This window comes from Gobio gobio (genome assembly GCF_949357685.1).
Source record: "Gobio gobio genome assembly, chromosome: 1".
Lineage (NCBI taxonomy): Eukaryota > Metazoa > Chordata > Actinopteri > Cypriniformes > Gobionidae > Gobio > Gobio gobio.
Window position 1 is genome coordinate 45,946,945 of NC_137097.1, and position 13,950 is coordinate 45,960,894.

Here is a 13,950-nt window from a genome sequence, read left to right on the forward strand (position 1 = left end):
TGATTGTTGTAAGTGGGGAACACAACAGACCATTGGAAGACCAACAGTTCATCTGTCCCCTGTGTCTTCATGAAGTCCATCAAGGACATAAATTGTTTGCAGTGGCACCCGAGAAGACAAAAACACTGGACCGCAGGACGACTCTGGTGAAACGTGAGCTCAGGAGTAAAGACAAAACAACTGGACATGGTAGGAGACCATCTAATAAGAGGGTTCATGGCACTGAGCATAGACATGGGCATCGGAGTGGACATACCCGGGGCTCACATGCTAAAAGAGGGCATGAAACACACACAAAAACAAGGGGTAAATCACATGGGCACAGTCATGGTGCGGGACACAGAAAGAAAAGACAGGGAATCATGGTCATGACAGAAACTGGCACAAGAAGAACCACTGCGGATAACATCAGAGCGCTTTGAACCTTGAGTTTGACCACAGTGTTGCAGATGCCATGTTTTCTAGAGGAATGTTGCTTTACTAGATTCAGGCGTCGACATGTGACAGCAATCCATTTCTGGATACATTTAATGTTCATTCTATTATATAACATGATTGTTTGCTCATATTCCTAACAATTCAATGTTGAGTGTATAACAAATACGTTCCAACAGCTAGAAAAACCTGACGCACCTGAAATAACTTGTACACTTAGATTACATCTCATTCATCTTGAAATCATCTTACTAGTTAAGAAGTTTCTTAATGTTGTATCATAATGATTATTATTAAGAATGTTTTAAAAGTTTATAAACATTCCACTCACGTCAACAATTAATTGCTAGCCTTATTATATTTAGTAAGGAAATGACCATTACATTTCCTGGTCTTAATCACAATTTTAAAATATTTATTTAAATTTCCAGGTTGTCCATGTCTGTGGAATTTTTTTTTTAATTAATGAAATTTACTGTTTGTGCTACACTCCACAAATAATAATAATTTTGTTAATCAGTATCTTTGTCATTTTACAATAAGAATGTTACATTTTCACTCAACATCCTAGAAATATGTTAACATGAGAAGGAATGTAGCCTAACAAATATGATAATCTTGTTTTAGGAGAAATCTAACAAAATGTACTGTGGTTGATTGTGTTAATTCACACTAAATTACTCTGGTACCATTTCCGCCTGGATTTGGCCTATCCAAATTGAAAAGCTTCCCATACACACATACAGTGGTCTAAGTTCAAAATTTTGGTGTCATTTTACAGGAAACCCTTTGAAATTACATGTTTATCACTTTTAGCAGTGTTTTATGTAAGTATAGGTTGTCTGAGCTGTAATTTTTTTGGGTTATAAATTCATTTTTAAAAGTGTGTAACTTGCAGACGGTTTGGGCTGTTTATGACACTGGGATATTGCATTTATACCACTGTATATGGTGGGGTGGTGTAGGGGTGTAGCAGGGTAAGGGGAGGGGGGGTCCTCCCTTCAGATCCATTTGAATAAATCTTTTAGTGGAATAAAATTTAGTGGAAACAGCCCAAACTGTCACACAGGACCTGAGTTACACACTTTCAAAACTGAATTTATAAAAATAAAATAAAAAAGAGTCTCTTTTTTGGGGGGGTTATTACAGCTTAAACAACATATACTTACATGTTTATCACTTTTAGCAGTGTTTTATGTAACTTCAAAGGGTTTCCTGTAAAATGACGCCATCATTTTGAACTTAGACCACTGTATGTGTGTATGGGAAGCTTTTCAATTTGGGTAGGCCAAATCCAGGCAGAAATCCCAAAAAGGAATAGGGTCTTATCTAGCGAAACCATTGGCCATTTAAAAAAAACAAATTAAATAAATATACTTTTTAACCGAAATTGCTCATCTTGCGCTGCTCTGCGACGTGCTAGTCAAGTCAAGTCAAGTTTATTTATATATCACTTTTTACAATGCAGATTGTTTCAAAGCAGCTTCACAGTGTTAAACAGGAAAATAATGCAACAGAATTTGATTTGGCCGTACAGTCACTCCGGAGAAAACGGTGATGTCATCAGCTCAGTTCAATTATCATACAGTGACAATGTGGGCATTAGATCAGTAATTTAGTTTATATGGTTAATTTAGTTTACTAATAGATTTATTTGGATATTTAGTTGAAAATGTAGTGTCCCCAACTGAGCAAGCCAAGCCAGAGGCAAACTAAAACCTTGGGAGAAACCAGGCTCAGTCGGGGTGCCAGTTCTCCTCTGGCCAATTAACAAACAGCGTATAATTATTATTCTGGAAACTTTACAGGTCAGGGGTCATATTAGATCGGAATATTCGAAAGATCGGAGGCAACACGCCGGAGACGGGTTTATTGAGGATGATGTATCGATTAAACAATTATTAAATTGCAATATATATACGAAAGATCTGAGTCATCACGCCAGAGACAGGTTTATTGAGGATGACGTATCAATTAATATTCGAACGATCGGAGTCATCATGCCAGAGACAGTTTATTGAGGATGATTGCGTAATCACGTCGAAAAGGTCACGCTGGACGTAGGCAGAAGTACCACCCCGTGTTTACAAAGTGCACATGCGAAGACTAATACGAACCCTTTAGCAACAACAACAAAAAAAGGTAAAACAACGATGTTAGACGATTTTGAAGTTAAAGATGAAGTGTTTTTTGGTAACGGTTGTTTGTATTAGTCCTCGCACGGTCGCTTGGGGGTGGTACTTCTGTTTACATCTAGTGTGATGTTTTCGAGGTGATTGCGCAATCACTAGCATGTCGCAGAGCAGCGCAAGATGAGCAATTTAGGTTAAAAAGTATATATATATATTTTTTATTTTATTTATTTAAATGACCGATCGTTTCGCTAGATAAAGACCCTATTCCTCATCTGGGATCGCGCAGAGCGTATGAAGCCCTTTGAAACCACATTGATTTGGACCTTTAACATTTTGGTTACAATTAAAAACCATTATGTGAAGAAAAATCCTGGAATGTTTTCTTATAAAAAATGCAATTTCTTTTCGACTGAAGAAAGAAAGACATGAACATCTTGGATGAGTAAATTATCAGGAAATCTTCATTTTTAAGTGAACTAATCCTTTAATATTGTCACACTGGAAAACTGAAATGTAAGTATTAAACTACCCATTGAGAACATGTGAATGATAGAACACTATGGATTGTAAAAAGCAGTAAAGATCAAAATAAAATTCCCTTGGATAAACCTAAATGTATATATGCATGTATTTTATGTCTGCAGCATGTTCAATAACGACTCTGTAAACACCTCTTTTAGTTATGCTCTTTAATTAGTCCTGGAAAACATGTAAGGCAAAATGGTCACATTACACACAGAAGCGTTATGAACTCTACGGTCCTCATGACCACACGCAGTCCAACCAACCCAGAGTCGAGCACAGAAACAGCAGCACTTCAGATTCTCAAAATTAAATGGAAAAAGTTCTGATAGAGGGTTTCAAGAAACAAACAACAACAACACAAAAACCCGTGGTGCTTCTCTGACGTGTGTGGAAGGGAGGAGCCTTAATGCTGACGGTTAGGGGCGGGGTTAGAATTTAGAACCAATCGGTGTACAGAAATGTAAGCTGGTGCCTCTGATTGGCTCTTTAGTCAAAAAGGCTAAGCGGGAAAGCTGGATCTGTAATTTGCAGAGTACAAACGGAGCCTTTCGTTACTCGAGTCACCGTGCCAATTTGTTCGCGCAAATATGCATCCAAACATACATAAAAAGTGCATCAAGACATTGTGATGTGTGCAGCGTACATTTGCGAGACAAAGATAGATCTGTTACGCTGAGCATGTGTGGGAAACAGTCCACAATGACTCACTGTTTCTCGTATGTGCCAGACAAAGAGAAGGCAAATACATCTGCTATATAAATCGAGGCCTAACAGCACTTCAAAGCTTCATTTCATAAGTAATTTTATAAATGCATAAATTGACGAATACGTCTCACTGTAGGCACACCAAAACTGCACTACATTTGAATATCTAATATTGTAAATAATGTCTAGACGTGATACGATTCAGCGCTGGTTAAGGCTGCATTTGTGGCAGGAATTCTGCACTCTGTAAACCTGAGGGGTGTTTCCTGTTCTGGAAAATCTATTGGATTGAAAGACTTGAGGAAGGAAGCAGCTTGGCTCGATCCGAGCCTCTCTCTGGCTCCCAGTTGTACAATTCCATATCCACAAGAGACACTCACACCTGCAGCTGAGCTCATTGTGGAGCTGTGCGCGCTCCAAAGAAAAGGAAGAGGAATAATTCTCCAAACCATTCTGTCCGAACCTTGAGAGATTTAAAGCGAGCATTCCCAGCCCAGATGTCATTGTTGTTGGGGGCGTGTGCGCTCCGAGCGGTATCTGAACAGACCCAGCAGCGTATAACGTTAGCCAACGCAGACAGAACCAGGGACGAAAACCGAATCAACAGCCGCTCTGATGTCATAAGCAGCCGAGATCAATTCCAGAACCGGAATGTCGCTGCAAGATCATCTGGAAATGAAAACACAGCGGGATTTGCTTGTGAACGGGGCTCTAGGACTATGATGTTCAAGTAAAACTTCCACCAAAAAATGAATATTCTGTCATTTTTTCCTCACCCTCATGTCGTTCCAAACATGTATGACTTATTTTCTTCTGCTGAAAACGAGATATATTGAAGAATGTTTGTAACCAAACCATTATCGGCAACCATTGATTTCCATTGTATGGTTTAAAAAAAACTTAGTTTTTTCTTCAAAATATCTTCTTTTATGCGCCACAGTACAGTTTTAGAACGATATGAGGGTGAGTAATTAAAGACAGAATTTTAGGTGAACTCTCTCTTTAATATCACTCTCTTTAAGAAACAAAAAAGCGAAAACAACGAATAGCCAGCAAACACTTGTGGCCTGAAACGGCTTGGAAAACTACACCGACATTAACCATTAGTTCGTTCTGACTGCTGCTGGATCTTTTTGTTGGGTCACCTCTGGTCACAGGTTATCAAATATTACCTACAAACACCCACATGATACACAAAAAGTGCATCCGTAAACAACAGTACACTTGATCTGGGGGGGTCTCAGATCAGTGGGAATCAGATACCAGCCCTTTCGAGATGGCATTGGGGACGAACTAGTGTCTACGTGCGTGTATGCATTCACGTGTAAACATGCGTGGAGGCAATCTGGTGTTGGTCTACGACTGAGGCACAGTGAGAACGAGAGGTTTTGCATGGATTTGAACATTAGCGGAAAACAAAAAAGTCAGAAATCAGTCAGCACCAATAATATTCAGGGCGTAGTCGACCACACACGACAGGAGCGAATTCAGAAATCTCAGGATCTTTTACTGCAAGGTCATTTCGACAATAACCACAGACGTTTAGGTTTTTTTTTTTTTTTCTTCAGCTTTCATTCTTTGATTTTTTTTCTTCTTCAGTACAGTAAGCACAGTTATAGCGAAGGTCACACCTTCACAAAAAAGTTTGGCACACTCGGTCAGGACCAACAAAATCACATGATTCATCACATTTTAGAGGAACTGCAGCAAAGCCTTTTGAACTCAAACTACTGAAATGCAGACCACAAAAACAAACATACAAAAAAAGAACCAAAAAATAATAATAAATCAAACAGAATACAAAGAGGACGTATATTTTTCACTGAAGTGTTAGTTAGGGTCACTTGGTGCTCTGAGTCACCATCCACAGGAACACAGTAAGAGAACCAGCGGAACACAACAAGAAACTGAAACTCAACCCCTCAGATCCAGAATTAAAAACCGGATCGGGATTTAGTTAGTCGGAACATGGTAACTCTTCGGACAAGTATGGCAGTTCCAAGCCCATCCCAGTGCATTCTGGGCCTGAACGGTTATCTGCACTCATATAGTGATTATGTAAACACAAGCATGCATCAAATAATGCAGCCTTCTGAGCATCTCCATGCATGTTCAAACACTTGTTTCTCGGTATTAGAGGTGTATAAAGAGCGAATGTGTTGGAGGGAGGACGAGAATGTGACTGAAATGGAAGGTCTAAGTGAAGACCCGGACGGGAACCAGACATACGGTGGATCGGGAGTGGAACCGCCATCCTCTAAGTGCAAGCCGAGTGCAAACGATAGCGAACCAATGCAGGCCGTTTATGGGGGCCGGAATATTCAAGAGTGACGGTGAGAGTTAGAAACTGACAGAGGAGGAGAGAAAGAGACTGTTAAAATGCCAGACGGTAGCATAAGGTAGTATGAGGGAGGTAGAGAGACAGAAAGAAAGAACATCTGAATCTAAATCCAACAAACCTAAGGACAAACGGTCAAATGCAGACACTCGCACACAGCAAACGCACATATAAAATAGGGGATCTGGTTTGGTTTCACACAAACACTCATTGAAATGAACCAGACTCATAGTGTGAAGAGAAAGAGGGTGTTCAGCAGGTGTCTGGAGTTCTTGAATGATAGCACTGCAATGCATATAAATCACCAGCGGAGGCAGTAGATTTCTGCTATCTGAGAAACAGGGGAGAGGGGGAGCCAGAGGGTTTGATTGACATGTCTAAGAGAGGGAGTTGCCACATTCCTTAATGCATTCAAATAAAAACCACTGAAGTTGATCATAAATAAAAAACAAAAGCTGCTGTGGGGATGTGTGCGTCCGTCTGGGATGTGGGGGTGAGACCTAACTGTCATCTCTAACTAGCCTAACTGCTGTTGCCATGCCAACCACCATGACGGAAAGGGTAAGAGAACGTGGAGAGAGAGAGCGAGAGAGAAAGCGTAGTTAGAAAAGCCAGAGTGGAGATCATATTTAAATGCGAGGTGCAGGTCAGCGAGATCGCATGGTAAGCCGCCACGTGAACGAGGGGCGGAAAGCGTCAGGATCCTGAGGAATCCTGGAGGAGGTTCTGGAATGAAAGGCCACTCCTGTCTTTATGCGTCCACATCTGATACAAGAGAAACGATGGGAAAAAGGCTGGGAGAATGTCCACTATAATTGGTCCTGCTTGCCAAGCTAGACTCATTAAAAGCCTGGCACTTGCCCCGTTTCAATGACATGGCACATTGATCAGCTGAAGCCTAAGACACCCTTGTTAGTTTTTAGGGTAATGTTGGCGGGGTGTTTGTGAATTTAGTACACATGCGTGTGCATGAAAGAAGCTTGTTGTCCCTCTCGGCCAATCAGAAACCACCCTGACTCCTCCAGGGGGCGGGGCTTGAGTACATGTCAGTGAGTCTGGTCCAATGGGTTGGGGGTGGGGGGGGGGGGGGGGGTGATTGGGAGAAAAACAATGGGAGTGTAGGTGGGTGCTCTTGTTTTGTGTGCCAAGTTAGGCAGGAAAAAAGTTCTCTTTCACAATTGATGATGTACGACAAATCAAACAAATGCACCCACATCAGAACAGAAACAAAAAGGGAACGCGAAAACCCAGTCTCACAGCGGATACACAAACACACGGAGGGGTGTAGAGAGCGCACAAGGTGGTTTTTGGTTTGCGTCTACAAAGTTAACAAATATCTCGGTGGAATACAATAATTTTATAGTGCATTAGTTTGGCAGGAATAACGTTAGAGGATATGGTAGTACAATTTTAAAGGGTGCAATCGTGCAGAATAAGGTTATTTTGTTATATAATCAAAGACATTGGTTGAGTAAACACTGTGGTGATATTTATAAAAAAAGGATAATACTGCCCTAACACGCCTCTGTGGCGTGCAGTCATACGAAAGAGTTAGAAAGGATGCAGCAAAACTGAGAATAAGAACTACCAGGTTATAACAGAATAAAGTGGTGTGTTCCCTTGGTGTATAGTGTGCGTGTGTGTGTGTGTGTGTGTGTGTGTGTGTGAGAATTCTGTTGATTGAATGATTGCAGATCTAATGTCACGAATCACCTGGGCTTAAGCTAATTATACTGTACACCCCTCCATACACACACACACACACACACACACATACATATATATAACACACATACATACATACACACACACTCAGACCACTCCCAAACCGCTGACACAGACACAAAGCACATCCACAATGTTTCTCTCCACTCAGTTCTCCTCTTTCTTGGCTTCTTCCTTCTTTTCTTCTGCCTTCTTGTCATCCTTCTTGGTCTCGTCCTTCTTCTTCTCCTCCTTCTTCTCCTCCTTTTTCTCCTCCTTCTTGGCCTCGTCCTTCTTCTTGTCGTCTTTCTTCTTGTCGTCCTTTTTCTTGTCATCTTTCTTCTTCTCCTCGTCTTTCTTGGCCTCCTCTTTCTTTTCCTCTTCCTTCATGGGCTCAGTGGTGAGGATGATTTTACCGATGTTGTGCCTCTCTTGCATCCTACGCATGGCATCACCGACCTGAGCGGGAGAGAGAGAGAGAGACTGGTGAGGGTGCGGCTGAGGAATGGCAGAGAGAGCAGCTTGACTGGCCATCTGCTGTGGTAAGAATATCTAACAAGCTGTTGACAGTTGATCTAATACTGAACTTCATGCGCACACAAACACTATTTATTTGATGTCTTCAATGTATTGGTTGCTTACTCTATTACTCGAGCGAGTAAGGATAGACACGAGGCTTTAGATTTACACCAGTGCCGACTGCTTTGCTGGCACTTCCATTCTAAAAGAGCATTTTATTATCAATGGACATTGAACAAACTCCAAATTTCATGGACCTTATTTACTATATTTTACTGCAATCACAAAAAGCTACTGACAGGGAGCCAGTTTTTCCCCTATAACTGACACTAGGTGGAATTATCATTTCTTTCATTTGGCTAATCGGGCACATTTATAGATAAATAAATATTTGACATTGTTTTTTAATGTCCAATACTGTAATGGCTAGATAGCTAATGCATTAGGTTTATTATTATTCACAAACATTTTAAGTTACTATTTTAATTATAATGATATTATTATAATGATAAAGTATTATACACATTTTATTATGATATATGAACATTTAAATGATATCAAATTGGACAAAAATGTATAAAATAATATAATAAAAAATAATGAATAAATATTTATTTACATTTATATATACACACACTAAATCTTATATCATAAATTATTTAAGACACATTTTTCCACAATTATTTAAGACACATTTACTTGTCATTTACAGACGAAAATTTAAAACAAATGTTATTCAGCCAAGCATCTACATTTTTAATATCCAAATGGCCCAATAACGGATTATATATCATGTTTTCTTTGTGTGTTGAACGTACATATATCAGCTATTCTCTGGTCAGTCCACCTGTCTCCCTCTCTGTTTTTCCCCCCAGGTCACCTCTCCTTTACCCCTCTACCTAACAACCAGCGCCACGGCAACAGCGAGCCATCTCCTAGCAACGATGAAAAGCAACCTGGCCCTGACGGTTGACTCGGACAGATCGAGGAAAGAGAATGAGACAGGAAATGAGAGTGAAGGACAGGGAGAATGAGTTACCAACAAACACGGAGCGCTTAAAACGGAGCGCTTCTCGCAGCCATCAGAGGAAGTCTTGTGAAATATGCGTTTCACTTGAATGTGAAAGCATGTCAGAATTCTTTTTTGAAATTTCAATAACACCAAATAACACCAAAGGCTGATAAAAGCCCGGCCCGGATCATCAAAAAAGCATCAGCTCGTATTCGCAGTCACTTACTGTAAGCAGGAAGAGACGTCTCCATAGCAACAGGGGAGATAAGACAGGAGAAGAAATAATAGGGAAAGATGGATGAAAGTACGAGTGAGGGACAAAGCAAATACGCTTGATCAAAGGGTGGAAGGAGTACAAGGCATGGCTGGTGGTTGAGGTGAAGATCATGAAAGAACACCCACGCGTATATTTATATATTATATTATATTATATTATATTATATTATATTATATTATATTATATTATATTATATTATATTATATTATATTATATACTCATGTGTGCATGGGAGTTCTTTGGAAAAAAACATCAGTTCAAATGACCCCCATTAGACATCCCTCATTCACCTGTTCTAGGTGGTAGGTGGAATCAATCCGGGGCTTGATCTTGCCCTGTTTGTACAGGTCCATAATCACCGCCATGGCCTGAGCGATGAGCTCACTCTCAGAGTCCAGGTAGCCCAAGTGAAACCCGCACACCGAGCGGTTCCCTTGGATCAGACTCAGGGTGTGTACGGAGAACTGCTGGTACCAGGTCTTAGCCACAGCAAACAGATTCTTCTTCTGGCCCGCCAACATGTTAGCGGCACCTGCAAGGTCCAAACACAAAAACTCAAGTTGACGTAGAAAACCTAGGTATACATCAATCCATTACGATCCTGGTTTTGGACCCATTTTCAGTATCCAGGTACTGGATTTTGGCAAAATATTACTATGATTTAAGGGATGGGTGGTATGGCCAAATTGTTTTGACAACTGTAACAGACAATAATCACAATATACACTACCAAGTTTGGGTTAAAACAATTTAAATAATAAATTAATACTTTTATTCAGCAAGGATGCATTAAAATGATCAAAAGTATAAGACATTTATAATGTTACAAAAGATTTCTAATTGGTGAAAAAAAATTCTAAAATTAATAATAATAAATGTTTCTTGAGCAGACAACCATATTTTAATGATTTCTGAAGGATCCTGTGACACTGAAGACTGGAGTAATCACATGAATAAATTACATTTTAAAATATATTAAATAGCAAATATAAATAATAATAATATTTCAAAATATTGATGTTTCTACTGTATTTTTTCCTTAAATAAATGCTGCCTTGGCCCCAAACTTTGGAACGGTAGAGTAGATGTTTTAACTTGACAATCAACAAATGGATAATGGTTTTATACGTTAAAATAGCATGTGTCAATGCCTGTAATGGATAAATCAGTGAAATAAAATACTAAAATGTATATAATCTATACTTTGGAACTTAGATAATATTTTTCATTACAAATACAAAAGACTAAACCGCTCTCACATGTAAATAACGTAAAACAGTCAAACATGAAGCAGTTATAAACGGTTTCACTAAATCTCTACCAGTCAATACATTTCTACCATCACACCACCCACCCACCCCTATGCCCTGGCATGTAAAAATGTCTTTGCGTGTGCAAGGCATTTGAACTGCGAGTATGCTCCCCGCGCATGAATAGGTATTTGTGTGAGTTTTCTGCATGTAAAATGTGTGTGCGGTTGACCGATGGGTGAATTACTGCTTAATGGCTCCCACAGTGAGCGTTCTTCATTTACAGAGGAATGACATGCCTATCTGGCCCTCCTTCTCGCTCTCTTTTTCCCTTTTCCAACACTGCACTCTTTGACCCATCTTCATTCGCTCACTGTCCCGCACATCCTCTCGCGTCGCTTCCCATGTCTGTCACTCCCTCTTGTTTCAGCGTCTCTCCGCGCGATTATCCTCTTCATTTCATACATGTCCTCTCTTTCATTTTCAACGGTCTAACCATCACTCTTTTCTGTTCACTTCAAAGGTGGTTTATTAGCATGAAATAAGATAAGAACGCCACATATTGGGAAGATAAAGGATACCAGAGTAAATTACACTCTATAGTACCATTAGAGAAGGGGAAATGTACACAAAACAACGACAACCCTCTCTGTTTGTCGCTCTGCCTCTCTTTCTCACACACATTCACACAAAGCGAGCTCTGAGGTGGCCTGTGATTTGGACCTGACCCAGTCTGTTACATTCGGACACATTCTGGGTTCTGTGTCAGATAGAGGAGCCATTGTTCTGATAAGGCAGGATAGAGGAAGAGAGTGAGCGAGAAAAAGACACGGAGTGACAAAGACAGTTGGGTGGGACTACAGGACGCCATGTTGTTTAAGGGGTCTTGTTCCGGTTATTGTGTTTCTGAAGTTGATTTACTGGAATACGTCACTGTCAAGCAGGCCTGGTTCTTTTTATTCTTTATAGTTAGATGGATAGATGATAGATATTCTATCTTAACTGTTCTTAAAAACTATGTTATTTATACCGGGCATTTTATATCACAGCTCCATGATATGACAGTTATCATCTTATTTTCACAAAACGCATTTTCACTTTTCTACTGTCCAGTGACAATTCGAAAAAGAAAACACCACGGAAGCCTAATGTTGCTATAGTAACAAACGCAACTTTAAGTGCCGGGTCTCACAGAACGCAGTTTTCCGTTGTATTTAAATGTAAATGCGCTAGACGGACATGTTTGACAGTTGCAATCACGTCCATACTTTTGCGTCTCGTGAATGATGCGGTGTTCTAAAATGCGGCACTCAAGTTAAAATAAGGTCTCTAGACTTGCACTGACATGCGTCTCACGCTTTTTTTACGGCAAAATGTGTTCGGTGTCAATGGCCCCTAACTGATTGAAAGATAAACAGCACATTGCCTCGTACATTCAGTTTAACAGCATTAACAGCAAAAGGGCAAGGTTTCAAATGAAATATGCATATGCATTTTATACACTTACATCATGTTCTTGCTCCATCCATACAATAAATGCATGTTCTTAAATGAGAATGGTTTTCTAGCGTAATTCAACTGCTCAAGGTATGACCCCATTTTAGTGGTGGCCAAATGACACTTTAAAATCAGTCAGATTTTCTGTTGTGTAATTGTGAGCCTCTGCTTTTCCGCTACAGGCTGAAGCCTTGTGAGTGTATAATGTGCCACGCCGTTACTTTCAGCTAACAAAAGAAAAATACATCAAAATACACAAATCGAAAAAATTGATTAAACCAGTCCTTCCAGAAAAATGCGGATTTTTTTTGTTATTGTTGTGGACAAAAATCCTTGATGTTGCGGCACATTTTCTTAAAAAATGTGATGGAATATGCAGGATATTTATGCCATTTTATGCGATGAAATTGCGGGAACTTGCAAAAACTGCGGTTTGATGAAAAAGAGAGAAAAAAAAGTGATTCCCCCAACACCCTGTTCTCACTAGGCTACTACCTTAATGTAAAGAGCCATTTCTTATAACTTCCTATGATAAGGAAGCATACTTCATCACAGAAAGTGCTGGGAATATTTAAGTTCTCATCTTGTTTTATTTCAGACCTTAATAAACACATGGCTCAAACTTGCAAAACATTGATGAGTCAAACAAGTTCTGAAAAAGTCAATTTTTAAAAAACATCTAAAAGACACATCTTTTCCAGCAGCACCTGACCAATCAAGAATAGCACTTATCATTCTATTCATTTTCTGTTTGTCTATTTATATATATAAAAAAAGTTCTGTCCTGTGTGTTCTGTTCTAGATTAACTGAGACTTGTTACAGCACTTGCATATTGTTGCCCTTTACTGTTTTAGTTGCTTCTATTGCTCTCATTTGTAAGTCGCTTTGGATAAAAGCGTCTGCTAAATGACTAAATGTAATAAAAAAAATTAATCTGTGCTCTGTTTTACAGAGGTAGCTATACAAAACAGACATCTGTTCAAATAAGTGCTTCCAATGCACAAAGTGCAATCTCTTACTGTAACGTAAATTTACATACTACTAATATACTTACAACTGTAAGGGTTTTTGAAACTAGTATGATTTAACCCACTGGTAACAAAAAAGTTCAATCTTACAACTAAAGTTGCATCAACTCCTGAATGAAACTGCAACAGTCCACTGTGAAAATGATTTGCCCCCACTGTCATGTAACACACCGGGAAACTGCTTTGCGCAGTCTTTTGTGCTTATTTTTGTTAATGAGAATGAGAATGATTTGCGTGCTTCATCGTGGTTTCATCGCAGGGTTTGCAGCTTTTTCGATTATGTTCACGTCGCGTAATTACGTCACTTCATAACGTTCCCATGGCAATGGCTGCTCTTGTGTGAATAAAGTATGACTTTTTTGCAACGAAAATGTAGGGATTATGAAATCATGCAAGACCCGGATATTTTGCGCACGGAAATCGGCAGTTTATGCGGGCGTATTTGAAAAAATGCACCCCCTGCATAAATATGCAGACTTTTGGCTGATTGTGCATTGAATTACGCAATCGCATAATCGCGTTTT

At 39.6% G+C, this 13,950-nt stretch overlaps 1 protein-coding gene across 1 annotated transcript in view; it reads right to left on the bottom strand.

Moving 5' to 3' along the window:
• Positions 1 to 3,248: 3,248 nt before the first annotated feature.
• The window catches only part of vat1 (vesicle amine transport 1), a 33,600-nt gene continuing 22,898 nt past the window's right edge, over positions 3,249 to 13,950 (bottom strand). Inside the window, exons 5-6 of the mRNA XM_079825246.1 lie at positions 9,941 to 10,182; positions 3,249 to 8,301 (exon numbers count right to left, since the gene is read on the bottom strand). Of these exons, the coding sequence (XP_079681372.1) occupies positions 8,011 to 8,301; positions 9,941 to 10,182 (533 nt within the window). The 3' untranslated portion in view covers positions 3,249 to 8,010. The remainder of the gene's footprint in view (positions 8,302 to 9,940; positions 10,183 to 13,950) is intronic.